Source organism: Mastacembelus armatus, chromosome 3, assembly GCF_900324485.2.
Source record: "Mastacembelus armatus chromosome 3, fMasArm1.2, whole genome shotgun sequence".
Classification (NCBI taxonomy): domain Eukaryota; kingdom Metazoa; phylum Chordata; class Actinopteri; order Synbranchiformes; family Mastacembelidae; genus Mastacembelus; species Mastacembelus armatus.
Window position 1 is genome coordinate 22,576,926 of NC_046635.1, and position 27,153 is coordinate 22,604,078.

Sequence of the window (27,153 nt, forward strand, 5' to 3'; positions counted from 1 at the left end):
TAAAGGTAATGGAGCAAAATGAAAGCAATGAGACACACATCGCACATACAGTACATCCTTTTATTATCGCAAATATGCAAGAAAAGTCAAATGGAGACACTGTAAATGAACACATGCCCTTTAATACCACAGTCTAATTGTTTTAAACACTTTAAATAATATACATTTGCACCTTATTATACCCTTTGAAATGTTTTAATCCATATGTACACAAAGTAATGCTTTGAATTCTTTTCATTCTTTCCATGAAGAGGGCTAAGAGGTCTCTTAAAAACACGAGGGTCCTATAAACCCCAAAGTCCTCATAATTCAATATACAATAACTGTACAACTGACCTGCCTCAGAGCTGAAGTGAATACCATGTCAACTGGATAAACACTGACCAGTACTTCATCTGAAAACTGTGGCATGTGTAAACATGTCATAGGAAGTTTCCAGTGCTGTCAAGTTTGACTAGCTTTGTAGTTGAAAGGGGCAGGTTTAGTTATTGCAAACACAGAAACACATAACTGCAATCTTTGTTCCTTTTTCTCACTTTATGTGTGACGTTGTGCAGTCATTTATGTTTTTATTCACAAATGCATGACCCCTTAGCTCTTGAAACCTGGTAAAAGCCCATTCTGTCATTTTAAAATGCCACATCAGTAAGAAAATATGCCTTCTTTTCTTCCTCCCTGAAAAAAGTCATTCTTGCAGATGTGTGACTGATTTTTAACCCGTTTCCTCACAAACTAACCCAGATGAGTTTCCACACCTCATATCAACTGGATCAAAGAGCTAGGGATCAGCAGCAGAGTCAAGTTGCCAGGCTGTACAGTATGTTCTGAGTAAGCTCAGATTTGACTCATCAGTTTGTTTGGTTTGTTGCGGTGTGGTCCAGTGAGCCACAGCGTAGGAGGGCGTTTTGAAAACCAGGGCACAGGGATGACACAGCAGCAGGGGGTGCAGCCCAAGTTTCTACTGGCACCACTCAACTGGAAGCCTTTGGGGAGGCAGAGGGGGGCGAGGAGTGCTGTGCCTCGGCACATGAAAGGCCTGGTTGACCATTCCCTTTGAGGCAACTGGATGCAAAGGCGCAGGCCACTGGCAGGTCAGAACAAAGATGGGCTTGATTGTGAGAGAGACCCCCAGGGAAGACTGAGCAGGACTGGGAGCTACACTTACACTGAGCTCATCTTTATCCATTCATTGGCCCTGTTTAATCAGCAGCCATTCGGAGATGGCAGCTATTAGGACAACATGGTCAGAAGAACTACTGCCCATTTTTAATGAACAACTATTTTATAAAAACAACCCCAGTTTAACTCAAACAACTGCCAGCGCCCACAAAGATCAGAATGAGCTTCTTTTTTCTCCGTCTTTTGGAATGGAAGAAACAGCATCTGTGAGTTACGCACATATAAAGCATGAAAACTTGGCCTTTCTTGTTTCTGTCTTTGATCCAGAAATGTTGAGAATAAGACCAAAAGAATGAGAGCAGGATAGAGTAAATGCCGCCCACTCGCCTCTTTGTGAATAACACGCAGATGCTGGGAGTACAGTTCACTTTGGGTTCTGCCATACATACATGTGAAGAAGCACTGAAATAATCTTGGCTTAGAAGTGACAATATTGTAACAAACAGAGACTTTGTCTCCCGGACTTGGTCTGAAGGTACTGTGAGCTATTCTCAACAAAACTGTCAAAGCTGGAAGCCTTGAAGAGGAAACATTGGTACCCTCCATACACTTCTGAATAATGCATTGTCTGTTTTTGCCTGTAAGGTTTGCCTGTTTTTAAATGGTTTAATGTCCTAGTCTGAGAACATAAACAGCCTGACTTGGCACTGGTCACTGCGTTCAAATAAGTGTTTTCAGGGAACAGGGCAGGACAGGTCTGAAGGAAATGTTTAAGTGCAAAGAAACATTAAGCGTTTAGAGTACGTTTCTAGCTGACCATGACACATCCTGGTAAATGTCAGCTTTCCACATTGGTCCTCAAACTGTTAACATTCTAACTCAACAGAACTACAATAGACTTGGAGCTTGTGCAACTTCAATCTGAATTCACGAACTTTCTTATGTTTCTGCTAAACACAAACAAATATTTGTGCTCGTATGAGAGAATCCGATCAGAGATCTAAGATATGTTTTACTGCTAATAAGCAGAAATTCCAGAGCACTTTTTTAATGTGTGCTGCACATTTGACTATGAACAATGTCGAAACATCCAGGTTCTCTTCTGTTTGAACAATGGGACTTTTCTGGCTCTGAATGCAATGCCAGCCAGATCGCTTTAGCCACGTAGCCTGCAGACATCTGAGCTTCTGCGGCTACTGCCAAGAAAAGCTCCCTCACAAGCTCTAAAACCATAATGAATACAATGTTCATACATCCTTCATATTGGAGAAAGAAAAAAAAATAATCCTATTAATAATAATTGTTTACATCATGTCATGATAAGAACAGCAAAAGGAGTAAGGAAAACATACTTTAGAAACAACAATGAAAAACTGTAATAAACAATCAGTTTGGCAAACAACGCGGTTCTCGGTGAGGCCCTGGCATCTGCAGCCAGACCTGTGGGGTACAGTAGGACAGGGTAAGGTAGGGACACAGGGCCTATGGATCTGTACCAAAATTGAGGCATTCTAAGGGATTTTTGAGGGGGTGAGATTGGATTGTGTTTTCTTCTTGTGTTTTTCCTGTCATCCGTAAAAGTGTGATGTCTGCCGAAGCTTTCTTGTCCCACAGCAGGTCAGATTTGTCGCCAGAGAGACAAAACATTGACCTCATACAGACAGAGAGCTGGATGACACACTGCTGACAGAGGAGTATTGGAGTGGTGGTGTGTGTGTGTGTATGTGTGTGTGTGTGTGTGTGTGTTTCTGTGTATGTGGGTATATTGCAGACTCGGGTTCGTGGACGGGGCAGTTGTGTCAGAACAGGCTTTTTTTTTTTTTTTAGTTGTGGAAAAAATAAACCAGTCGTGATGTTAAAACGGTTCAAGTAACTGCTGTTATGTCCATTTGAAGTTGTTGCTGTTGTTTTCATCACATTCCCAGATTCTTTGGGCGTCATTTAACGTAATCAAAAACCTTTTCTGCTGATGATTTTTTTCAAACCTTTGTTTGGTACTACATTCCCCTTAAAGTTCTGTAGCGCTGGCAAGTTTAACAAGCCTCTGCTAATACTTAGGTATGCTGGGGGTGGTTGTGGTCCTGTTAGGGCAGGGAAGGAGCAGGGGTAGGTAGGAGAGGGTGGTGTAAGAAGATGCAAGGAGTATTAGGGTGGCTGAAGGGAGGGAATGAAGTTTGGCAGTCCCTCTCCCAGAATGCTCTAGTCCAGAGGTTCCTGTTTTATTCTGATGGGTGTGTTGATGGAGAGACTCCGCCGGTCCTCGCGACACAACACGTACTCGCTGAACTGGGATGAGTCCACTCCGCCTCCACATGATGCCGCCACACTGAAACCTTTCTGGAAAAGACGCTCCAGAACCTGCAGAGAGGACAGAGGAAAAGAAGGATACTAATAACAGAAGGGCAATGTCAAAAGGCCTTAACTTAACCAGTTATTACTGACAGAGACAGGTCACCTTACATTTTGGGAAATATTCTGTTACTGTTGTAGTTTTTTTTTCAGTTATTGGGCAGATTAAATCAATGAGATATAAAGCATTTTGTTACCTCTGGCCATAGCCAATCTAACCGTTTATTACTGTTCGGAGTCATTGTAGGGCGCTAAGTAAGCCAGCTGCTGGCTGTCATGTTTATCATACAACCATAAAAGTGGTATCAATCTTCTTATCTAACCTGTAGGAAGGAAGCAAATAAGCATATTTCCCAAAATGTCACATTTTTCCCTTAAATGTAAGCCCATTTTTCAAGGTGACAAATACTTATCTCCTTGAAATATATGAAAAAATCAGACCACTGTGAAACATGATCTCTCTCATAAAAATATTGATGACCTACGTTTAGCCACATTTTCAGATTTGCTGTGCATTTTCAATAACATAAACACATAAAGTAAGTTCGGAGTTTTGGATAGGTGTAACTTTTTGATATCCATCCTTCCATTCGCCTGTTAGCAAACTCAGATCTTCATCAGTCTCAACATGCACCATGTGTCATTAACCCCCACTCCACCTCGCACACGCACGCACGCACGCATACACACACACACACACACACACACACACACACACACACACACCCTCACACACACACACACACACACACACACACAATCATATATAGTGATGGAAGAAAACCAGAGGGCACTCCAACATCACACCACTTCTGCAATATTCATGCCGCTTGTGCTGGATTGGGTACTGAACTCAGGGCATGAGCTCAAAGGGATGAGGAAAGCAGAGTGTGAGTGAGGTGTGTTAAGGGGCTGAGTGGAGCTCAGTGTGGTGATTACTGGAGCTCCTAATTTGAGTAATGAGGCTGGGGTGAGAGGAGAAGTGAGGTCTGTGAGTGAAGGAGAGAGCAACGTGCAAGGAATGACGATAGAGAGTTCTGGGTGATCTGTGTGAGGACAGAGTGCTGGAGCTCTAGGGAAAGAACAGGACATGGGGATGGATGTTTGCCCTCAAGTCTGGGCATTGATACACACACTAGTCCAAATGTAGATATGCTCAGACACAAACACGTGAATTCCAACATCACTTTTCTTTCCTCATCTGCTGGAATCCTTGTGGGATGCTGTTTTTTTTTTTTTTAGAGCGGGTATATATCTAAATCCCAGTGCAAGGAGTGCTGTGTATTTACTTATTCCCTCGTCCTTTTAATGGAGTGTGCAGCACATGGAAATGAAAGGTCTTGCCAAGGGCTAACCCCTCCTGCCAGATACAGAGCCAGAGAATTTCAAACAAAATAGATCGGTTTCTTCAGATGCCCATACACACACACACACACGCATGCTGACACATACACTCATGGCAAAGAATGACCTCTCTAATTAGAGGAGCGAGGGCACCATCAGGGTAAAGTGGGGCATTTAGGCCTCCAGGTTGAAGGGATGCAGCCTCTCCCGACTGGGGATTAGCACAATGCAGAAGAGTAGATAAATCACAGATATAAACAAAAAGCCAGACAGTCACAATATGAGCATAAGTATACAATCTTACAAATGAATTATAACACACATTCACGCACAGACTTGTTGAGCAGACCTGAACGGCAGACCTGACCCCCCCCCCCGACACACACACACACACACACACACACACACATACATACATCCTGATTAAAACTATCATGTGGGTTGACATGCTGCTTGTAAGCAGAAAGGACCACTTGGAAAAGTTACCCCCCTCCTTTTATGTCCTCTGGCCATACGGCAGCGACAAACTCTGTAATTTGTGAGACAGAAGGGGCGGCAGACAGCTGATGGTGAGGATGGCTAATTAAGAGACCTGCCCAAGCATCAAACACTCCCAAATCCATGACAGACGATGGAGGAGCCTAACGATTATGGAAATGATATTACATAGCCTTCTTTGATCATTGCATCACATTGCATTTCTTCCCATCATCTCTTAAAGCATGTGGGACTCTGTCATGTTCAGCAATGAATTTGGTCACAGAGGAGAATGGCCTGATCAATAGAGATAGTCTGACAACACTTTTATCATTAATGCATGGCAACACAGAAGACTAAAGGATATTATTATAGATAGTTGTAACTGACTTAGGGATACTATCATGACTAAAGAAGCCATACAAAAAAAAAAACAAACAAAAAAAAAAACTTCACATTCAGTTTGACACAGTGAATTAGTGCCACGGGGGAATAAACAATACACTGAATAATTAAGATGTATCCAAGCAAAAGGTTTCAGTGTCCACAAGACAATGTCCTGTAATCAATCCCAGCTGACAATGGAAAGTAATGCAACCTCTTAAAAGCTAAAACATGTCCTGGTGGCTCAGCTCAGCACTACATACTTGTAACCGCAGGCTTTCAGATCCCAGCTTATGTTGTACTTATGCAGATTTCTCTGCTTACTTTCCTGCCTCAGTTGAGCGAAACCATAACAAAATATTCTAACAGCAGGTTGCATGTGAGCAATCTGATTGGTTGATGTCTAATTCCAAGCATGTTGATTTCCGTGAAATGGAATTATTACTCGTTAGCTGTCTTTGTTTTTTCTTGTCATGTACACCGCTTTAAACATGGAGTCTGGTGTTGCGGCAACATACTTAATGTATGCTATGTGCATTAATGTTTTCAAAAACAGAAAATCAGAATACAGAAGTACAGAGGACATGACAACACTTTGTCATTTCATAGCACCAAACTTTGCTAGTCCTGCCTGGAACTTTGGCTTCTTCTTTCCTTTTCCTTCCTGTGTGATCGACGCAGAGCGGTGAATAAAGGCTTCCTACCCTTTTCATCCCCGGTGATTTCTATACATTTGAAACACAATAAGCCATTCTCATTGTTGCAGGGTTGACTTGAATGCACAGGGATCTGCCCTACAAACACACACATACCATTCAACATAGAACCATCTCACTGAGCCACCAGTCAATCTGGGGTCGCCCTGGGGATGAGGAGACGATATATCAGCCTTGCTCCTCTAACCTCCCAGCCTGGTATATTCACAACACAGCAAAGATGGCGAGGCAGGAATCAAAGTAGAAGAGTCTCGGGGCTAGAAACCGGAGCACAATGTAATATTGATGGCCACCGGAGTGCACACACACACACACACACACACACACACACACTTGCAGCACCTCTCAGGAGCTGTTGGAAGACACTTGCTCCTCATGGCACAGGGCTCAGAGTTGATTGACATGTATGACACACACAGACTGTGATGGGCTCTGCACTCAGGGGGGGTCGCTTTTGTTGCACAGTCTTTCATATGTGACAAGGAGCACTAACTGCAGTCTCTGCTTCGTATCCTCTGCTTATCGCAAGCATCTGGCATAAAACAGACAAGAAGCTCCAACTCCCATTCTCTAAGCCATCTGCCAGCTTTTTTAGGAATCACAAGCCACAGGAACACTTTGATAGTGCAATATATTCTCATAGTATTGGGGACACATTATCAAGTAACTGTGTTTGTAGAACAGCCAAAAACTGAGCTCATGATCACAAATGAACACTTTTATTTAAAGTGTTTCCAAGATGTATGAATCCACATGATATTTTAGTTCAGGTGCAACTTCTAACTCTACTCACTGAGCTAGACAGGCAACAGAGTTGTGTAGGTTTAGGTCTGACCTCAAAGGGACCGCTAGTAGTCCAGACTCCACTGAGCAGACTCGAGGCACTGACTCTAACTGACTCAAGTAATATTTTGATTTTGTGGTCAGTGGTTTATTGTACTGAAGTGCATAACTTACCAGTGGTGTAAACATAACTACATACACTTAAGCACTGTACTTACGTAGACTTTTATGGAACTTGTACTTTACATACGTTTTTCCATTTCCTTTAACTTAATACTTGACTACATTTCAGAGGGAAATGCTACAATAGATTTCTTTGACAGCTACAAGTTTGCATATTTATATTTTCTATACAAAACGAAGCATACTCTGTAAGATATGATGTAGTCTTATAGAATAAAACTCCCTGGAGTGTATTGAGTTCTCAAAATCAACTGACCGCATGACTTTACTAAAAATATATAACACTAATAAAAGATGTTATTTGGCTTTTAGACTTTCAATGTATGTATTCTACATTGTAAGAGCGTTAGGTCACTTTTACGGTACTGTGGGTTAGGGCTGGATAATGTTGTCGCCTGGTGCCGATTTATGATGCCATAAATCCCTCTGTTGGGCCCAGTCATAGGTTAACACATCATTTAACATAAACACTGGACTTCCAAACCCATTCCAACTTTTGGCACATTTAACTGTGTATTGATTTACTGTAACTAAATGACATATGAAGATACTTTTTCATTATACTGCATTTTTTGTGTGCAAAGAAATCATTTGATTTATTATGGTCTTGTTCATTTTTAATTTGTTCTTTATTTTCGTGTCTCTTAAGTCCCATTTGCTGTTGCTAGGGTAACAAACCAAATTACTTGCAAATCCCATCTAGGCTGCATCAATGAAAATTTTAAATATTTTTTAAAAAATCTAGCAGCAACTGCTCTAAAGCTGTCAGTGAAGTCTTTATCCTCTCCATACTGCAGGTTAATCCACTACCCTCAGAGCGACACAGAGGAGGGACCCTGAACTACAGCGGTCTAATACCTTGTTCTGCCACTCAGGCCACTGAGGAGTACCGGTGAGGTGTTTGTGTGGCCTTGTCTGCTCTGATGAGCTGTGCTTTCTCCTCCCATCCAGAGCAGGATTGATGGAGTGGCAGTGTGACATGTAAGAGAGTGTTGCGACGTGTTGCGTTCCCTGCCTGGGCAGCAAGGGGACAGGGGGCCCTTCTCTATGACTGCCTCCGCTGTCACATTGATGAAGGACGGATTGGCTCTGGCCTGATCCGAGTGCTTCATCATCGTGATGTATGGAGCAGCAGGCCTGACTCCAGCTCTGGGATGCATGTGTGTGTACACCTCTGTGCCTCTTTGGCTAAATGTTTTCCCTCCGTTAAGTGCCTTCGCTGCTCTCTGTTTCTCTCTGCTGGAGCTACATCACAGCACAGGTGGTTTGCATTATTCCCTAAATTCCACTCATGACTTCATGGAGAATCACTCGCCAAGGTGGAGTTGTTTATTCTCACTCTCTCACAGCTGAAAGCACATGAAGAAGGACTAAAGAAGGGGCTAAATTTACAGTGTACAATATCATATTAAAACATTTTCCTTCCAAAAGATCCTTTCTGTTGACTGATGCAAAAAAGTTAATATTGTTTTATTTCTAACTGTGAATAGAAGATGATATAATAGCATGACAAAATTGATACTCTTCAATAAAACCTAAAAAAGAGAACTCTCACCAGTCACCAAGTATTTCATATGTTCTACTCTGAAGCATAAAAAATTTTACTGACCTTAGGGTTGTTACTTTAAGTGAATAAAAACAGAATAATAAACTGCAAAAAATAGGTTGCTGTGCTTAGTGTACAGTAAAGTATTGAGAAATGTCATGCTATCTCATTGTGACCAAAGTATCACAAGGTCTAGCTGTTTCCAGCCTTGGGCAAGACAACAATTGCACCTTAGCTTCAATAAAATTATTTGAGACTAAAAAGAAAATCTCTATGCCAGTGACATAAAATAAACAAAAAAAAAGGCACAAAAGTAAATGTAGTCATATATTCATCTTTTTCCTGTCAAGCCTAAGTCCAGTCATAAATACTTCACAGAGCGCTGCGTCTTATCCCCCCCCCTTCTATCCCTGGTCTTTCTCTGTGGGCAGGGTGTGGTCCTGTTCCCCTGGGTAGGGGTCCAGGACTGAAATCAGATAAGAGGCTCATTGTCTGGTAAGTAAGACAAGAATTATTATTCTAACTTTCTCATACCTTCACGCAACAATGAGAAAGGACAAAATGAGTGAGCTCAAAAAAAAAAAATCTTTCCTTACACCGAAAAAACACCTCCATCTGCTCCTTGTGTCCTCATCTACATCGACTCAATGAGCCGGCCCCTCTACTGTGCGTGCATATGTGGGTGTGTGTTTGTGTGTCTGATTTTCTTAACAGAATTTTGTGTTTCTTAAAGGGGCAAACAGGAGACAAAAAAAAAGAGCCTGATGCCACAGCTAACACCATCTGAACCAGAGAAGCCATACTCTTAGACAAACTGGGGGCATTGCTTGCAGGAACCCTTGAGCTTCCAGGCCCTGTTGGTATCAGCAGTTTGTCTGAAAGGAAGATTTCATCTCACCTTGCCTTCAGAGCAGCAGCTTAATAAAAAAACCAAGACGAAAACAAAAACTCCTTTCAGACTATGGTAGTCAGATGCGCTCACATCCATAACCAGTCTCACTGGTAAACAGAGTGGGAAAATGTTGTGTTAGTTGATGCGGCCAATTAATTATATTGCAAGTCATTTAAAAATCTATAAAAGAAGTATAAACCGGTTTAGGCTGTTTGAGAAATTGTAAGTATGGTATTAAAAAATGCAATACGTGTATTTCAATCGCCTTGAGCGGTGTTATATTGGAGTCTTTTTAAAAAAGGAGCTGTGTCTTAAAAAGGAGTAAAGCGTAAATTATGCATATCATTTCCCCCCCTTCCCATTCCTCTTCTTCATTTTTTCGCAGGAAAACATGGCCGCAGTCCACACGTGCTTTGTCCCGCTCGCTCGGCTCTCCTCCCTGGAGGTGGTCTCTCACGCTGGCAGTGGGGAGGTGGAGGTGTCAGAGCGCACTAGCCTGCCTGGGAGAGGCTCTCTCTGGGTGCTGGGGGGGGGGGGAGGCTCCTCTATGTGTTGGACTGTTCATGGCTGTGGGCACTCAAGTTTGTTACATCGAGCCTGTGGTGTGAGGCTGTAATGTCTCCCCCCTTTTCTACCTCCCACACACACATCTGTGGGTACAAAAGTATTTAAACTAGTTTTCTAAGTTGTTTTTATCTTCTTTGCTACATACTGTGTTTAAAACTGCTTTCTTAATCTCAGTCAAATTACTTGAGTATTACTTGAGTAAGTGAGAGTTTCCACTCTCTTGACAGCTGCTGTGCGAGGCGGCGTCAAATCAGTATCACCAGTGGAGCCGCACAGAGCCCTGGTTATACAGTGCAAGTGCCAGCCAGGTGTGTATCAAAGGTGAGGGTGGTGGTGAAAAATGCTTTGCTTGCTCAGCAGAATCCTTTTGTTAGATAAATAAAGGTTAAAAAAGTCTCCACTGTGGCAACATGCAGAGTGTATACAAGGCCACAGATCAATCTGACTGACTCATACTGAAGTCGAATCTGCATCTCTCAGAAATGGGTCTGATCCCATTAAAAAAAAAAAAAATACTACACTGCGATGCAAAATCATAAGGAGAAATATATATTTAAAATCATTATTTTCACTTCACTCAATTGTCCAAACTGCATAATGCATTTTGACAACTTTTTAAAAACCTTATCAATCCGTTGTCTTACTTAAAGTTACTGTATACTTGCCCCAGGAAGTGCTGAACCCCTTATGCAAATAACATATGATGTCTCTCTGTCACCTAAAATGAAATAAATTTTTTTTTCATGATGATCAGATAATATGATTGTAGTCTCCAAATCCCTTAAATGTAACAAACCAAACAAAGTGTTATCAGCCCTTCAGCACAGTATAAACAGGAAATTGTTTCCAGTGTGTTACCTGGACGGAGTTCAGCCTGCAGTAGCCATTGAGGGGGAAGCGGATGACATGCGTTGGGTCCTGGTTCCAGCCGGCATTTACTGAGTTACACATAACATCTCCAGTCTCGGGGAAGATCTCCTCAATGAGGACCTTCTCCCCACTCAGGGCGATCCTCTCACCCAGGTCTGGTGTGACACGAACCACCAAGCAGTCACAGGGCTGCGCCATCCGTCGTTGCTCGCGCTCCTGCTTCCAGCGCTCCAGCTCCTTGATCATGGGCGTTAGTTGGTAATAGCGTGCCTCCTCGTACAGCAGGTGGAAATCCTACACAGGCAGAGGAAGATGAGATGAGTTTCTGAATATAATATCTTTTCAACAAGGTCACAAGGACAAAACACATTAAGATGACAGTGGAAAGGCTTTTTTACAGGGCATCCTGAAGGCTTCCCTACAGCAACAAATGACAAAGTGTCCTTGAGCAAGACACTTAACCTCAAATTACTCCCGGAATACTGTACTGGCTGTATCTGTACTTTCCCCCTTCTACAATAGCAAAATATCAACTGTGCAGCAGAGGCATGCATGAGCTAACTGTGATGAGTTAGTGTCCTACAAAATTAATATGTCTCGATTGAGGGCACTGCTTATGGGAGGGAAACGCATTTATATATGTATGTGTCAGAAACCTGCAGTGCCCCGTGTCATCTGGTAGAAGGAACCTTTACTAAGGAGTGCAGAGTTCACCATAACAACAATAGACTCGTCACTGTGATTTCTTGCAATGTCAGCATTTAATTTTACACTGCTGCACTCTTGGTAATTTGATCTGGATAGGAATCAGACATTTATCCAAAATGTACATGTAAAAGTGACCTCGGTTTGTCCTTGTAAACTCAAAAATAATGGCCACAAACCCACTTGTTTCCATAGAATTTCCATCTTCTTGAAAGAACACTAAACCAAGATCAGCAATGGTCTCCAATCAGCAGGATAACATTCACAATAACCAAAGCATAGCCATGCTCAGCTCTCCTCCACAGTAGCTCTTGGCAGAGCTGTGCTAGCCCTTAGCATGTTTTAGTGAGTTGACTCCAGAAAGGCCGTGAGTAGGGCTCCAGTGAAGTGGGATGGTACATTCCTGTGTGCAGACAGTCTGCAGCAGATTGCCTGCCTCTCCCTCCTGGGCAGGGCATGCTGGGGGCCATTTGCCCCTGCGCTCTTGCCTGTAATTTCCCACAAGACCAGATGGCACCATCATTCACCACAACCATAGAAAATACTGGGAGGCGGAGGTTCGCTATCGGAGGCTGACGGGAGGTGTGGAAAAGATATGTGCAAGTGAACATGAGGACAATCATCAGCCAAGGAGGATTTTAATGTATTCCCCACATGGAGACAGTTTTATGTTAATGAGACTTGTGGTTCAGTGTTAAGCTCCTATTAGAACAAGATTTAATTAGGTTACACCTAAATGCAGCAAATCTTTCTGCTAAACAATTTCTAATTAATAAATCTGTGTTCTGATTAGTGTTTCACAGTGACAAAGAATGACAGCTTAATTCCCTCTGCCAGCACTGCCATTCAAAGTTTATTTGTACATGATGTTAATGTCCCTTCGCTCCTGGCTATAGCTTTAGTGTATGGACACTGTGAAACCACAGCAAACAACAGACTGTGCATTTGGGTACATGTTTAATAGATATGGAATGAGGTTGCTCAAAGGTTTCACTGCAAAGTCTAAATGCCCTTGAAAAGTGTGTGTTTGTACTGTGGAAACAACATATGTTTCATATAGTCTGCATCATTGGAGGCTGTGGGTGTTGGGTGCTGGGGCCGCCAGGGAGCTGTGATCTAAAAAGAGTTTTCCCCTTCCCGTCTCTGGACTACTGCTGGGTATAGAAACAGAGCACGGCAGCAAACAGCATATTCATTAACCCTGCTGATTCTGTCAGACTCTTTAGCCTTGAAAAGCCTCCCGCACTGGTTTACCCCTTCATCTAAACTGTGCCTTCATCTGAGGCATGAACGACACCCAAATACAACTCCATCTGGACGGCGTGTTGACGCAACACATCTTAAGCTGACGGTCTAATATTTAAGATTTCAGAATGTGAAGAGGGGGGGGGGGGGGTGCAAGAGGAGTGGGTTCTTTTTTCCCTTTTTCTCTCTCTTTCTCTTCTGTGTCTTTTTCTCTCCTGGCCTTCTTGCTGCAGCTGACAAAACTCATACTGAGACGCTCCCCTTCAGGCAGCTCTCTGTATCAAAGTGTAGCTCCTCATCCTTCACAGGTCTGAAGCCATGGATGGATATGTTTTTAACAGGGGTCTGTCTGCGAGGCACTTTAGTCATCCTGAGCAGCACAGAAAACAACAGAGTAATCCTAAGCGCTGAGGTGAGGATGAGACGGGGCCAACAGCTCCGTCCTGGCTGCTGGAGCTGCTACTACTGCTGCCAGCTCTACGAGACAATTCATCCCCCAATCCTGTGTCCAGACAGCCCGTTTGAGCTTCAAAATAATGATCTGACCTGATCGCCCACCGGCAAGGCAACATCTCAGGGAAGGACAGGGGAAGGGAGAGACAGAGAGTGAGGCAGAGAGAAGAAGAAGAAGAAGAAGAAGAAGAAGAAGAAATGATAGAAACTGTCACTGTTAGAGGACTGATTAAGACTGTTTTGGGATACAGATGACTTAATCCATATAAGAAGAGCTTCACAGGTTGTTGATTAAACTCGTCAAAGAAAAAAAAAATGCAGCCAACACTCGACTAATGCACGACTCTGACAAAAATAAAAACATTACCTTTTTCTTATGTTTAACATTGCATACCCAAAGAAAGCATTATTGATTTAAAGTGCAACACAATAGCCTGAATAAATCGATGCAGAAACCACTAACTGTTAACGGTTTCTAACCATACCCCTGATGTGACTGAGCATTGCTTACACTCTTGTGATTAATTGTAGTTTGAATAATGAGATAAAGGAGGATATTAATAGTGAATATTTTGTTCCACTGATGTAGGCTGAAAAATTTCTTTCCTTTTCAGCTCAGACTTTCGCATTGATTTAGCAAAACACACAGTGCCGTGGCTGCCAGCAGCAGAACAGACCCAGCCCTCAGGCGACAGCAAGCCTGATTGTGTTCAGATAAGGACATGCTCAATTCCGCCTCGCACTATTTGCATTTTTTTTTCCCTGGCTTCACGCAAATTGAAAGGTATGCAGATCAACACAGGCTTATACGAGGGGTTCATAATGAGTAGAAACAATGAAGTCCAATGCATTCTCTTTAGCCGTGGTGCCTGATTAGACTGTCGAGACTTCACAGAAAGAGAGGGAAATGCAGGAATAAGAGGGAAAAAAAAAACTAATCAGTTCTGAGTCAGGCCATCATTTGCCAAAATATGCAGCGCTTTCATGTCATGTTCTGTTCACTGAGGTTTGGCTCTTATTTAGACTATCCGCGAGGCCTGGAGAGTTTGCCCCTGGCTCTGAGAGGCTTGGCCTCGCCTTGTTCCATTGTAGAGAATGATGAACAAGTGCCAGCCTGGTAGAAAGGTCATGCAAGTTAAAGTGAAGTCAAAGGGAAGAGTAGAATACACCTCGGAAACAATCTCTGAATAAAAACCTTAAACAGGATGTAGCTGTAAGGCAGAATACACAGTGTAATAATTAGGACAAACCCATATATAGTTTTTTTTTTAGTATTTGTAGGTTGAGTGGTTAGTAATGCTGTGAGTTTGGTTTAAAGCTGCACTAATCAATATTTTTACATTAACGTGAGATCAAATCACTATGTGTAATGTGAAAGGGGGCACTTATACTGATGAGCATACGATGAATTACCACCAAGCTCTACCCCTCAGCTCTGCAGGGCTCTACAGCTTTACTGTATTATTTTACTTTACTCACCAATCTTCTTAACCTCATTGCCTTTTTTCAGTGAAAAAGTGCTGATACACTGATTAAATGCTACCTGTCCAGAACCAGACGGCAGGCAGACAAAGTTAGTGACTAGCTAGTGAACACAGAGTTCAGCAGCTGAAGAGCCAGATGTTTTGGATATACTGGATTTACATTTAGCAGGTGGCTGGAAATATAGCTTCAAATAAATTATTACGTTGTTCCTGCTGAATTCATAAAAAGTTACTTTTTCCTAATATGTTCTCAACATCAACTTTACACATCAATTTCAACAGCCGTTAGCATCAATTATACTCCTGTATAACATTACAGTCCAATGTGCCACAGCTTTCCTGGCCAGTAAGTCACTGTGAGTCTACCTGTCTGTGGTGGAGTTTGTCATCAGAGTGCAGGAGAGCAGAGGCTATTTCTCCTGGGCTCACCTCTATAGAATCAACTCTTAGTGAAAAACAACAGCTCAGGGCTTTGGCACACACATCCCCAGGACATGCTCCAGTTAGCCAGTTAGCGTTTTAGCTCTACACCACTATGAACTCCAACTGAGACTGTTTCATATTTCTCCAACCAATGTTTCCTAAATGTTGCTTATACTTATGCTACAAGTAATGAATGTTTTTGAATGAGAGGAGATGAGTCAACATGAGGCATTCTGAAAACATAACTGGTGACTGTGTTGTGGCATGAAGTCTATTATGACAACATGCAAACCGTGAGAGGGCAGATAAACATTAATAAATACAAACACATTCACACTCAGTGTATTATCTTTCCAGAAATCAGCCATCTCAAACACAACAACTACATGTCTGGGCAGATGGCTTTACGTACTCAGAGTTTTTTTTGGTTATGTTGTGCAAACTGTGCGAGCTGATGGTGCAGACAAGCACACACAATACAGTATGTTGTGCTGCAAGAATATACCTTGAAGTCATCTGGAAGGAGCAATTTGCTGGTCCTGAGGAAACTGAGAATGTAGCGGAATATCTCGCCGTCCCGATCTATGAAGTAGTGCTGCTTCAAGCTGTCCAACACGATGGGCTCAGTGCCATTGAACAGACGACTGATTCTGAAAATTGAAATACACACACACAAACATGCACACATGCAGGCAGTCGCACACACACACACACACACACACACACACATAATGGAATGAACCAGCTTCCTTCAAATGCATGAAACAATTACCCTCCATTTATTTTTCAATTTTATTAGCACTAAGCTTGAAATGCATTAGCATCCCAGGTTGAAACAAGGGGCTTAAGGCACAGTTCCTTCATTCCAGACTTGTTTGAAGTGTCCCTTCTGCAGAGAGATTACAACAACACACACGCTTGCTGCTTGTACTTACAGAAATTAATGGCATGAATGTAGCATTACAGCTCTATTATTCCATCTGTCAGAGGGGTGGAAATGAAACAGAAGTAGGAAATGGTGGAGGGACACATACTAATGTGAGAAGGACATCTGGAAAAGGATATTTCGCCTTTACAGTTTGACGTTGTTACGAATGTAAAAAGGATTTGGACAGCTGCACCCCAACTCTATGCCACACCATCTGTATTTAATACAGATGGTGTGGCATAGAGACGACATTACAATTCGTGACAATATCTATCACGTGCTCTATATTTTATTTATATGTGTCACAATCTCATGACATCAGTCTGTCAATTTAATGGCAGTTTTCTTTAAGGTAACAATCCAATGACTCTTGGATTGTCTTTTTAAAACTACATTTAGGTTTAAGCATTTTAATGTAATCTGTAGCAATCTATAATCCTAATCTCAGATAGACATTGTGATGAAATTGAACCACTTCACTGAAAATGAAACCAGCCTTGTTGGCAAACCATGACCACGTAACCTGTCAAAGAGTATGTTTCATTTTCACTTTGGTTCCTCTGTCTCTGCTCTTTTGGCTCAATTAAAGTGATAATACCTGCCTTAAACACTTAAACATGTAAAGTTATTCGCTTCATAATTGAGGACAAAGCAAAGACAAAGACAAAATAACAAGCAGAGAAAATAACCAAAACTGCCCTAAATTACATTAATGGCATCTTCTATATAGGGAGCACAAAATTGAATTTAAACAATAATTAGATATATGTCTTTCAGCTTTTACCAAATATTGAAAACATACTGGCATAATGCTGAGACACTTGTTGCTGTCTAGCATCCAATGTTTAACCCCTTCCACTAGTGTACAGCAAGATTAAGGGTTTAGTTGAAGTTTGCTACAGGGGCTCATCAAGGTAAAGAGTGGAAATTGCTGTTATCTTTAAACTTTCATCACACCATGTTGGCGCCATGCCTCGAGATACCCTTGGACAGATATTCATTTCCTTTCGTCTTTATGGTATTTTTTTTTTTTTTTTTTTGCCAGTTACCAGCAGATCCCTCTCTCGCTGGTCTAATAATATCATCTAAGTGCATCCACTCTCTCTGTTTGTTCTTTTCCAAATGCTAAATATCGCTCTTCGATAATTTAAAATACATTTTTTAGCGTAGCTGAAATGTTCAACATGAAATCTGTAGAGGTGTTTTCACTTTCACAAACTTTTTTACTCCCACAGCCCAACATAGTTTAGGTAAGTGCAAAATTTTGCTTTTATCTTGTGACTCATTTTGAAGCAGAAACTCACTATTCCCTCAGAAGAGAACCCTGCAATGACCCTGCAGTGTAAATGAAATGTACAAATGATTTACACGAGAAATCTGTTGTTTCACTGCACATTATATCACAGTGACATTACTTGGCAGGTCGCCGTGTTGCTGTTATTATCATCATTTTGATATAACCAGCTCCTTAATCACAGTAACAGCTTCTAGATTGGCTGACAAAGTTGTATGACAAAGAGAACTATAAAACCTATCTGCAAACGTGGCAACCGATACAATGTACACCCAGCAGTGCTTCAGTACTGGCATTGTCAAACTCTATTACAAGGCATTGGAAGGGAGCCGCAGTGGGAATGTCAGTGAACAAACAGCAGGGCTTGCTTCACTCTCGCACTCATTTTACTGAATTTACAATTAGAACAGTCTACTCTGTGAAAGCGTGTGAGCTTGTATTTAATGGATGTATCAGGTATCTCCTGACCCTGATGTGTCGACTCCACACACTGAAGCTATCACATCAAATTCACCCTGTTTCTTTTTCTTTGACTTGACTGTGTGAAGAAGCAGAGCAAAGATGGTTCTGCCTCCTTCTCTCCCCACCTGCCATCCTTTCACTCCTTCACTTTCTTTCTTTCTTTCTTTCTCTTTCCCTCTCTTCGTCTCCATCCTTCTCCCTTACTCGCTTTCTCTCTGGAAATCGATGCAAAATGCTTTATAAAAAACCAATACTCATCTCCCTGTTTTGCCCGAGGTGTTCCTTTCTCATATGGTCTTGCAATTCTTCCAGCTAGAATTTCACCATACCCCTCCAGGCTAACTCTGTTTTTCATCTCCACTTTTTTTAAAAAGCAATTAAAATGCTGCCTGTTTTTCTTTTTCTTTCCCTCTCTCCTACTCCCTTCACTCTCTCTCTCTCTGTTGGTCTCCTCATTTTTTTTCCTTTCTGTTAAATCCCTCAATATGGGGGTTGGGGGGTGGGGGGTTGTTTTTAACAGGTAGGGTGAAGGAAAAGGGTCTTGGGGGATGCATAGACAAATTAGGAGCGAAGATACACAAACAGGCGAAAGGATAAAGAGACTGATGGGGAGAAGGAAAAGAGATGGAAAGGGAAATGTGTGAGAAATGGAGAAACCAGTATAGGAAAACAGAAAACAGAAATAAAGAGGCAAAAAGAAAGAGGCAGAGAAAGAAACAAACAGAATACAAGAGGAAGCAAGAGAGACGGGAAAAAAAGAGATGCCAGAACTAAAAAGAAAAGGCAAAAGGGTTGTGGGTGTGAGAGGTTATGAAGGACAGGAACAACTCAGATCTCCCACCCCAGCAGTACCAAGTGAGGGCAGGCAGCGGGGCAGTAGGTGGGCAATATCTGGCAGCATCCTCGCTGCTGGAGCTACAGCTGACCAGCAGCTGAGAGATGCCAGAGTGATGTCTGCAGGAGGTGGGAGGAGGTATCACTGATTCTACTAGAGCAGATACTGTCTGGAAACAGTAACACTAATGTAGCATTAGCGAATGCAGGACACACAGCAGTGAGTCAAACACACCTAGGGATTATAGTGAGCATGTCCAACCTGACACCAAAAGTTGTCCACAGTATCTTCTGAACAGGCAAAGTCAAAAGGACTTTTTTCAAAAGCAGTTTATTTAGTCCTGTTCTCCAACCTCTTAACCAAGTCTTCACTTTAGTACTAAGTCAGCAACAAAAATCTTCTCCCATACTGTATGTATAGTAAGAAAATTTGATTGTGTAAGGCTCTGACCCCCAGTAGTTGCATACTTTGGTTGATGGTGTGACTTTTTTATAAAAACTCAACTGCATGTACGCCATAATTTTACTGCATGCTTTCACCAGACTTCTCCATATATAGCTCATACTTCTTGCTCACGGATTGGTGAACATGAATTGGTGCCTCTTTAAAACCGTTTTTAACGTCACTAAATGAGGCTTAGAATAACTAAGACGCTCAACAATGACATGATATAAAAATAAAAGGAAATTCAGTATTTTCTAAAAGCCTATATACAATGAAAGATGCAATATTGTTTGCCAATTTAATAATATACTTATAGAAAAGTAAACTATTAGACACAGAGGACCGCTACAAGAAAATAAAGCCAGAACAGATCTATTGTCTCTGAACACAGAGGACTCGCCGGCAAAGAGAAAAATGCCCAGTGGTCCTTTCAAAATAGTTTCCTTGTCTCTGAAACATTTCCCCTAATTTCCTCAGCTTCTGTTCAAGTGACTGCTGAGACTGTCCTCTTTGAGAGCTACACAGAGTGTGCATCAATGTTTCATGACCCCTGTCCCTTAATATGGCCCACACAGAAGAAGATGAATAACCACACATTAGTTACTAGACTAACTTTCTCTTGGCATGCTGCATTATTTAGGAGCCAATCTATTAAAAGTAATCATCAACTTCAAACTCTTTAACCCTGCTCTTATAGTCGCTGCGTTTTCAGCCTTGCCCATCGTGTTTGACTGGACATGGCTGATCACAGCGTACAGTATATGGCTATGCCAGTGTAATTGTTTTGCTTTCTGCTGTCAGCCATTATCCTAATTCACACAAAAGAGCCCCTCCTTCTACTGGCTCCAGTAAAAAGTTGAGCCCCGAGGCCATCTGTACACTGAGGAGGCTGGGAGAGAGAGAGAAAAACTGTGTGTTTGTGTCAGTGTGTGTGTGTGTGTGTGTGAGATCCAGAGTGAGAAAGAAACAGAAAGAGAGAGAGAGTGAGAGGGAACAACAGAGCATGTGTGAAAAAGAGAGAGAGGAAAAAGCACTCCAGCTAACACTCACACTGGTATCCGGTCTTTACTCTCACTGTGAAAACACTGTTCGGGTGCTCTGACATGACTCTGTGCTCCATTTGCATGGTGCCCTGTGTGTGTTCCCCTATGAATAACCTCTTTGTAAAGTGTAAAGTGGCATCAGGTCATTAAAAACTCAGAGACACAATAGCAACACAGAAATGCTGAATGAAAAGTACACTGTAATTTAATAACAATCTGAGATGTGTTCAAACAGTTTAAAGCGAGCTCCACATCTGATAGAAACATTCTGGAAAAAAAACGAACTCTTGGTTTGTGTCCACTGGATTAACCCTAAATAACACTAAAATGCTGAAAAGTATCTTAATAACTAAAATGACCCTTGTCTGTGATGAATTTTATTTTTCTTGTGACATGTTACTGTCAGGAATAAAAGCAGAGTTGTCAGGGATTTCCTGTCAGCGGACTCCATGAATATCAAGACTTTATTACCAAGGGATTATGCGGATTGTTTCCTGTAGCCAATTTGGCAGGTTTTCTAACAACCTGGTATATGTTTACTTTGGCCCACGCGGGACTCCGTCAACTGAAGTTGAGGCGAACACTGTATAATGTAATGAATAACACCCTGTATCGCAGGAGAAAAAAGTGGTGGTTGGGGGGGGGGGGGCCCAAACCTTCTCACTGTTTTACAGAAGAAACATTTGCACAGTGGAAATAAGCTGAGAACGGGAATATTTTCTCGTCGTTTTTATACATGTATGTTTGCTTTCAGGGCTACCTCCAGGCCACTTTGTTTGTGGATGGAGCTAAAAACGTGAAGAAAGTGAGAGGGTGGATTACGAACAGCTCTTACACAATCTGAATCATCATGACTAAACATGGAAGTACTCAAAAAATAAAAGCCCTGTTTCTTTAGGTATGAGGGAGTCATATATACATTTGTCCACACAAAAAATTCTGTGACTATATAGTCACTTTTTAACAGTAAGATTGACTAATATAAGTCATGTTCTAGGCTATTTGTAGAATTAGAATAATGATTATGTTGGGTCACAAAACATTATATACAGTATAAAAATCTACTTTTATTCTAGGACATGCACGTCTTAGATAATGAAATACCCCTGACTACAAAAGCTGGTGGTAAATGCTGGTTCTAAAATAGCCAAGAAAATCAATATGTAACACACCAACAAGCTAGATTTTAATCACTCAGGCTGCTCCACAAGAGCTTTGATGACAAGGAGCCGGACATTAACGTCACTGTTTTTCCTCCAAGGACTCATAACAGCACCCTGATCTACTGACTGGAAAAAGGGCTGGGAATGGGTGTATTACATGCAGGATGTCAACACCTAAAAAAGCAGCGCAGCTGTCAGCTTGGCAGCAACTGAATTTTCAAAGAAGGCTACTATGTAAAAGCAGTAGTAATAAAAGCCTTGAGGGCATATATAAGATAATTAAAACAATCAGAGGAAAAACAAACAGACAAAAAAACAATTGGGCTCATCATTTTAAATCTAAAACAGGGTAGAAATACTGAAGGGAAGAGAAATGTTCTCACATCGTTTGAAAAGATATTACACTAGTAGCTTTTGTGGGCGATTTTCACTATAAAAGTTGTTAACTGAATAAATGCAATAAGAAAACCACCAGTAAAATAATATAATAATTCATTTCATCACTCACATGCAAAATGAAGCTCTTAAATATATAAACTGATTCAAATCTATGTGAATATCTAAGAAAGAAAGATTTTTCATAGTAACACATTGAAAACAAAAACAAGATTGAAATTCCCTCCACTTTTTAGTGGCTCTCCTTCCCTCCCACGCATCAGATAACAGGTATGAAATTATTGACTGACTCTCCAGCAATGAGGCCAAAGCGTGACAGGTCTTACCTTGAGTCTGGGTATTTGGTGAGGGTCGCCAGGCTGCTGGTGTACATGTGTCCCCCGACATCGATGTGCACCGGGGCGTTTGCCTTGGTCAGCTGAGCCGGCAGAGGAATCCCCTGAGCAGCCAGAGGAGAGACCGGGGACCGGGTCAGAGACAGCCGTGACATGCTTCTTCCCTCCTGAAAGCAAGTGTACAGAAAAGCCATGTGACTATAGGTATAGAATTTAAAAAAAGAAAAAGAATCAACACAGTGATCCTACACAGGGAAGCTGATAATATCCGTTTTGAATCAGATCACTTCCATGTCTGTCTGGTCGCATATTTAGCCTGGAAATTATTGCCACCGCTCTAATTAAGTATGTTTGCATCTTTTCGTGCAGCCCTGGAGGCGAGGATAGGAGGATACAGAAACGGTGTGAGAGAGATAGAGAGAGATAGACTGATAGAAGTAGAGGGGAGGGGGGGTGGAGAAATGCTAGGTGTCAGCCTCCAGGGGAATAAAACAAACTGCTGCTGCAATATTCTAATTAAAGGTCGCCTTATGTGTTAGACGTGATGCGCCGAGACACACCAAACACCAATCTGAGAGGAAGGAAAACACGGCGGGGTGGGGAGACAACTTTTTCTCTTAACACACACACACACACACACACACACACACACACACACACACACACACACAAACTGTTGTCACTGTTCTCCATTTGATATGACTTTATACCTAAACATGCGTAAAAACGCACCAGTATTCAGTTTAAAGCAGAAAGGTATTACTGTCTACATTAACAGGCCGAACCACTGAATAACATCACCCATGTTGCTAAGTAAGAAATGTCTTTTTTATATAGATTAGGCTAATACTTGTACAAAATGATACCTTTGAATTCAGACCAGCACAAAACGTTGCGTTTGGTGACCCTGGAGAACTCAGAGGTCAGGACGGAACTGAGTTTCAGAAAATAGTTTTCACTTTCATTCGCTGTGATTCGGCGCTGGTCCTGGACAAGCACAGGAGGCGCTTGTCTCCAAATTACTCGTGCGTAATTTGTTTGCTAACAGCTGCAGGTAAACCACGTAACTTCACATTTTAATGTGACTATTACGTTTTAAAAAAAAAATATGTGCAAGTTCTATAAGAGTACCAGAGTGGTTTAGATTATATAAGGATTTTGTTTTTTTAAAAATAAAATTAATGTTGTTTTGAAACTAAAATAGTTCTGAATTTATTGCTTTTCTAATGATCACTGATTAAAATGGCACAAATTATCCACTATTTTCATAGCGCAGCCATTTTTTCCAACAGGCTTTGAGTGGAAAATAGAATTGTCTTGGCAGAATAAACAACAAAACTTTAAATACTACTTTTAGCTTCACAGTACAACTGATTGCTATAGGTTAATACATTTTCTTACTTGAGTAAAACTTGATCAGTTTGTTGTTGCACTGCTATGACTGATGATCTGAAGGCCGCTGTGAAAGACCAGATCAACCCTACGGGTTTGACTAAAGTGCTGTTGGGCACAAAGTCAGACCGGGCCTTTTTCCCAGGGTGGTTCCCTTCTCACAGCAGTATCATGTTCGTTTAATGCGATTACAGGAGGACTGGATTACTTTTCAAATCCCAGGAAAAAGGGAGGAAAAACTTGGAAAGACTTAAGAAGTTTGGCAGACATACTGTCCCACCGCCGCTATGTCTGTGTGTGAGTCTCTCTCTCTCCATCTCTCTCCTCTCTCTAACCAACCAATCAAATCGCGGTATAGGTATACATAAATAGACCCATAAATGTCATCCTCCCAGTCAATGGCGATTTTAGTCACTTCAACATTCTGTCCGTCTTGAACACACGCGCGCGCGCGCACACACACACACACACACACACACACACAGCATGTATGAGAATTTCCTGTACAAAATCACAGTAGCTGTGCGAGCATCAACTTCCTCCACAGACCTTCAGTGTCGCTGATTCCCTGCAACAACCCGGTTCAGACGATGATTTCACACACTGACATCCACCCTCATTGCTCACCAATATAAAAACCACAGAAATGCTTAAATAGGAAACCATAGTCTCTTAATACAACACCCCGCTGCACACCTACACCACCAGTCTGTGCTCTGCCTTTAATTGTACCGAAATAACAACATGGCGTCTTATTTCTGCTGTACAATTAAAAGATTCTAATTCATAACCCGTTTGATTAAAAAAAAAAAAAAAAAAAAAAAAACACGTGTTAACTGTCCAGTCTGTGAAAAATGACGGGAAACCACTTCGGGTCGAGCGGTAGTCGGGTTACTCTTTAACACCAATTCGGCTGTACTCTTCGAAAACTGTACAGACTAAACCTGCACTGTGCGTAAAAAAAACCCATAGCATTCTGTAATATGAAGGTTTAACCATACCGTTTCAAACATTGTAGGGAGTCCAGACGTAATCCGTGCCGGCGGCCAGTCCCAGCTGCTGTTCGCGTAACCCCCAAAAATTTTCAAATATTTTCTTCAAATGCCCCCGACTTTGTAGCACAACTACACCACCATCCAGCTCCAGCACGAACCTTTAATGCCGCACGCAAAAAAGCCAAGTGTTTGTGCTCTATATCCCACACAAAGCTGCTTTTTTTTTTTTTACAGAACACTAGGCTGTGGTCGGGATGGTCTGCTTGCAAAGCGTCTCTGTGGCTTTAAAGGCACTAATGCAAGGCTGGCTCGACCTGTCTTCACCAAGCTTCTTTGTACCAAAGCGCACAGGAAGCGTCCTTACCTTGAACATAGATGAGATGATCTCCTTCCCCTTCTCTGTTCCTATTTGGATACGCGTAAAAATGTGCGCTCTTATTCGGAATCCCGCTCCGTATTTCAGCTTCTTGTCTGCTTTTTTTTTTTTGCCTAAACGAAACTGCCCCTGTGGTTTGTTATGAGAAGAAGAAAGCCAATAATCCGTCTCTAAATAACAGAGCGGAGCTAAAAAAGAAAATTCTTGCTCCGGGCTGCCCAAGCGCCTCTGGGCCAGGGATTAGGCTACAATTAGCTCAACTCCACTCTCTCGCCCAGGCAATTTTCTCAAAGAAGAAAACGTGATACCCACTATTCCCGAAATGATGACTGCATAGATATAATAACTTATCTTATTTTTTTCCCCGGCAAAAGTAGACCGTTCCTCTAAACGGTGTGAAGTTGTGATTTAGAGGGGATAGGAAACCTAACAGGCAACTGTCAGTCGCTCAATAGATTAGAGCAGCAAAAAGCAGATTTTAATCATTGTCATAGCGTCTGATGTAATAGTTCCCCGGGCAGTTCCAGCTAGTAGGCATACATTTCCATCTCCGCGTCCAGCCTAAATTTAAAGTTTAAAGCCAGGCGGGTTGCCATAGTCCTTCACTCAGGCAACATATAATAAAGGTTCAGTAACTTGTTGATAAAGTCTCAGTAGAAAAAATATGTTGAAAACGAAGAGATATCCTTGAACCAATATCTTTCATGCGGTGATTTTCCCCCGTGTGCCCGCTCTCTCTCTCCTCTCTCTCTCTCTTTCTCTCTCTTTCTCTCTCTCTCTCTCACACTCTCTCTCTCTTGCCTTAATGTCTGGAGTTCTAACGCCAAATTTCCTGCAGGCCATTAAAATCAAATGACGTCTATGGACATGTATGCATGCTGCTGCTGCTGCAGAAAGCGCCCTCACAACCTGCCTGCAGCCAAATGCGCCATTTCAATTATAGCGCAGGGCTTGGATGGAGATATCTGCCCAGAACACCCCCCCCCCCCCCTCCCCTCCTCACTCTCCAATGAAAGCAGGCAGCCTCCAGACCTTTGGAAAATAAGATTCTCGCCGATTAGTGATTTTTCAACATAGCAAGACACAATGTAAGTGATGAAGCGCTAAAGTGTCGCGCCACTTTCGCAGTACAGTCAAGCAGGTGATCACACCACAGACTCTCATTATTTATTTATTTGCATGTTTGTTTATTTGCGGGTAAATAACTGTGAATAATTGATGCAACATTGAGCCCAGTAATTACTCTGTACCAGCATCCAAACAGAGGTGGAAGATTCGTTTCTTGATATTTGGCGCCAACCAGTGTAAGAACTTATTATTGGTCCACAGGAAGTGAATGAATATAGTCCATATTTGGGAACCTTGTCTTCTGTTCATCATCACGACGAAAGATATGATGTCTCATTTATCTCCATTGTCCAATTAAAAACCCGAGGCTGTCTTTCTTTTGATTCCTGGGGACGTCTGTACGTCATTTATATCGCTGTTGTGTCGCAGCAAGTTGGTAAATTCTAATTATTTAAATAAAACAGTTGGTGATACTGACAGCAGGAACAGTGGGAGTGTGAGAATGCGTCTTCCCTTAAAGCAGTCCAAGGCTTCATAATTAGACAGACCTCAGTGCGCCTCAGAGCGCATCCCCTCTGGCACAGATTTATTGTTTCCAGAGGTACAAACTGGAGGGCATACTGGATTTTTTTTCTCATTAAAGGAAACAAGCCTGCAGTTAGTTCAATTACATGAAGTATGCAGGGATGTTGTAAATTTAAAGATTTAAATAGCTTACAAAGTGGCCCCGGGCCCCATCAGTTAATTTCCTTAATTTATGGATTTTAGCGCAGTGTCTATGTGGAAGGGAAAGAAGTAGGTCATCTTGAGGATTTGCATGCTTTGAGATTTCACAACAGATTCAAACATCTGCCTTCCTGACCAGCACCTCAGCAGGTGAAA

The 27,153-nt window shown here is 41.9% G+C and overlaps 2 protein-coding genes across 4 annotated transcripts in view; one reads left to right on the plus strand and one right to left on the minus strand.

Moving 5' to 3' along the window:
• Positions 1-8,205, plus strand: part of LOC113122138 (transcription initiation factor TFIID subunit 4) — an 85,634-nt gene extending 77,429 nt beyond the window's left edge. Inside the window, exon 16 of the mRNA XM_026293200.1 lies at positions 8,153-8,205. Coding sequence (XP_026148985.1) covers positions 8,153-8,157 — 5 coding nt within the window. The 3' untranslated portion in view covers positions 8,158-8,205. The remainder of the gene's footprint in view (positions 1-8,152) is intronic.
• Positions 725-25,918, minus strand: kctd15b (potassium channel tetramerization domain containing 15b). Of its 3 annotated transcripts, none has more exons than XM_026293204.1 (5): positions 25,192-25,918; positions 22,432-22,607; positions 16,046-16,190; positions 11,219-11,524; positions 725-3,477 (listed from the first exon to the last, which is right to left on the minus strand). In XM_026293204.1, the coding sequence occupies exons 1-5, from the start codon at positions 25,198-25,200 to the stop codon at positions 3,319-3,321; spliced, it is 795 nt and encodes a 264-aa protein (XP_026148989.1). In that variant the 5' UTR covers positions 25,201-25,918; the 3' UTR covers positions 725-3,318. The 3 variants fall into 3 exon arrangements, with proteins under 3 accessions (XP_026148989.1, XP_026148988.1, XP_026148987.1); XM_026293203.1 differs by lacking the exon at positions 25,192-25,918 and adding an exon at positions 24,834-25,035; XM_026293202.1 differs by lacking the exon at positions 25,192-25,918 and having other exon boundaries at positions 22,432-22,634.
• Between the last annotated feature and the right edge of the window lie 1,235 nt (positions 25,919-27,153).

What these genes read in the sequence shown, in the direction of transcription:
- kctd15b (XM_026293202.1), bottom strand. Translation starts at nt 22,634, where the DNA reads ATGGCTTTTCTGTACACTTGCTTTCAGGAGGGAAGAAGCATGTCACGG. An exon ending in ACCAAATACCCAGACTCAAG is followed by an intron (nt 16,191 to 22,431) that starts GTAAGACCTGTC and finishes TTCAATTTTCAG; the next exon opens with AATCAGTCGTCTGTTCAATG. An exon ending in TCCTTCCAGATGACTTCAAG is followed by an intron (nt 11,525 to 16,045) that starts GTATATTCTTGC and finishes CTGCCTGTGTAG; the next exon opens with GATTTCCACCTGCTGTACGA.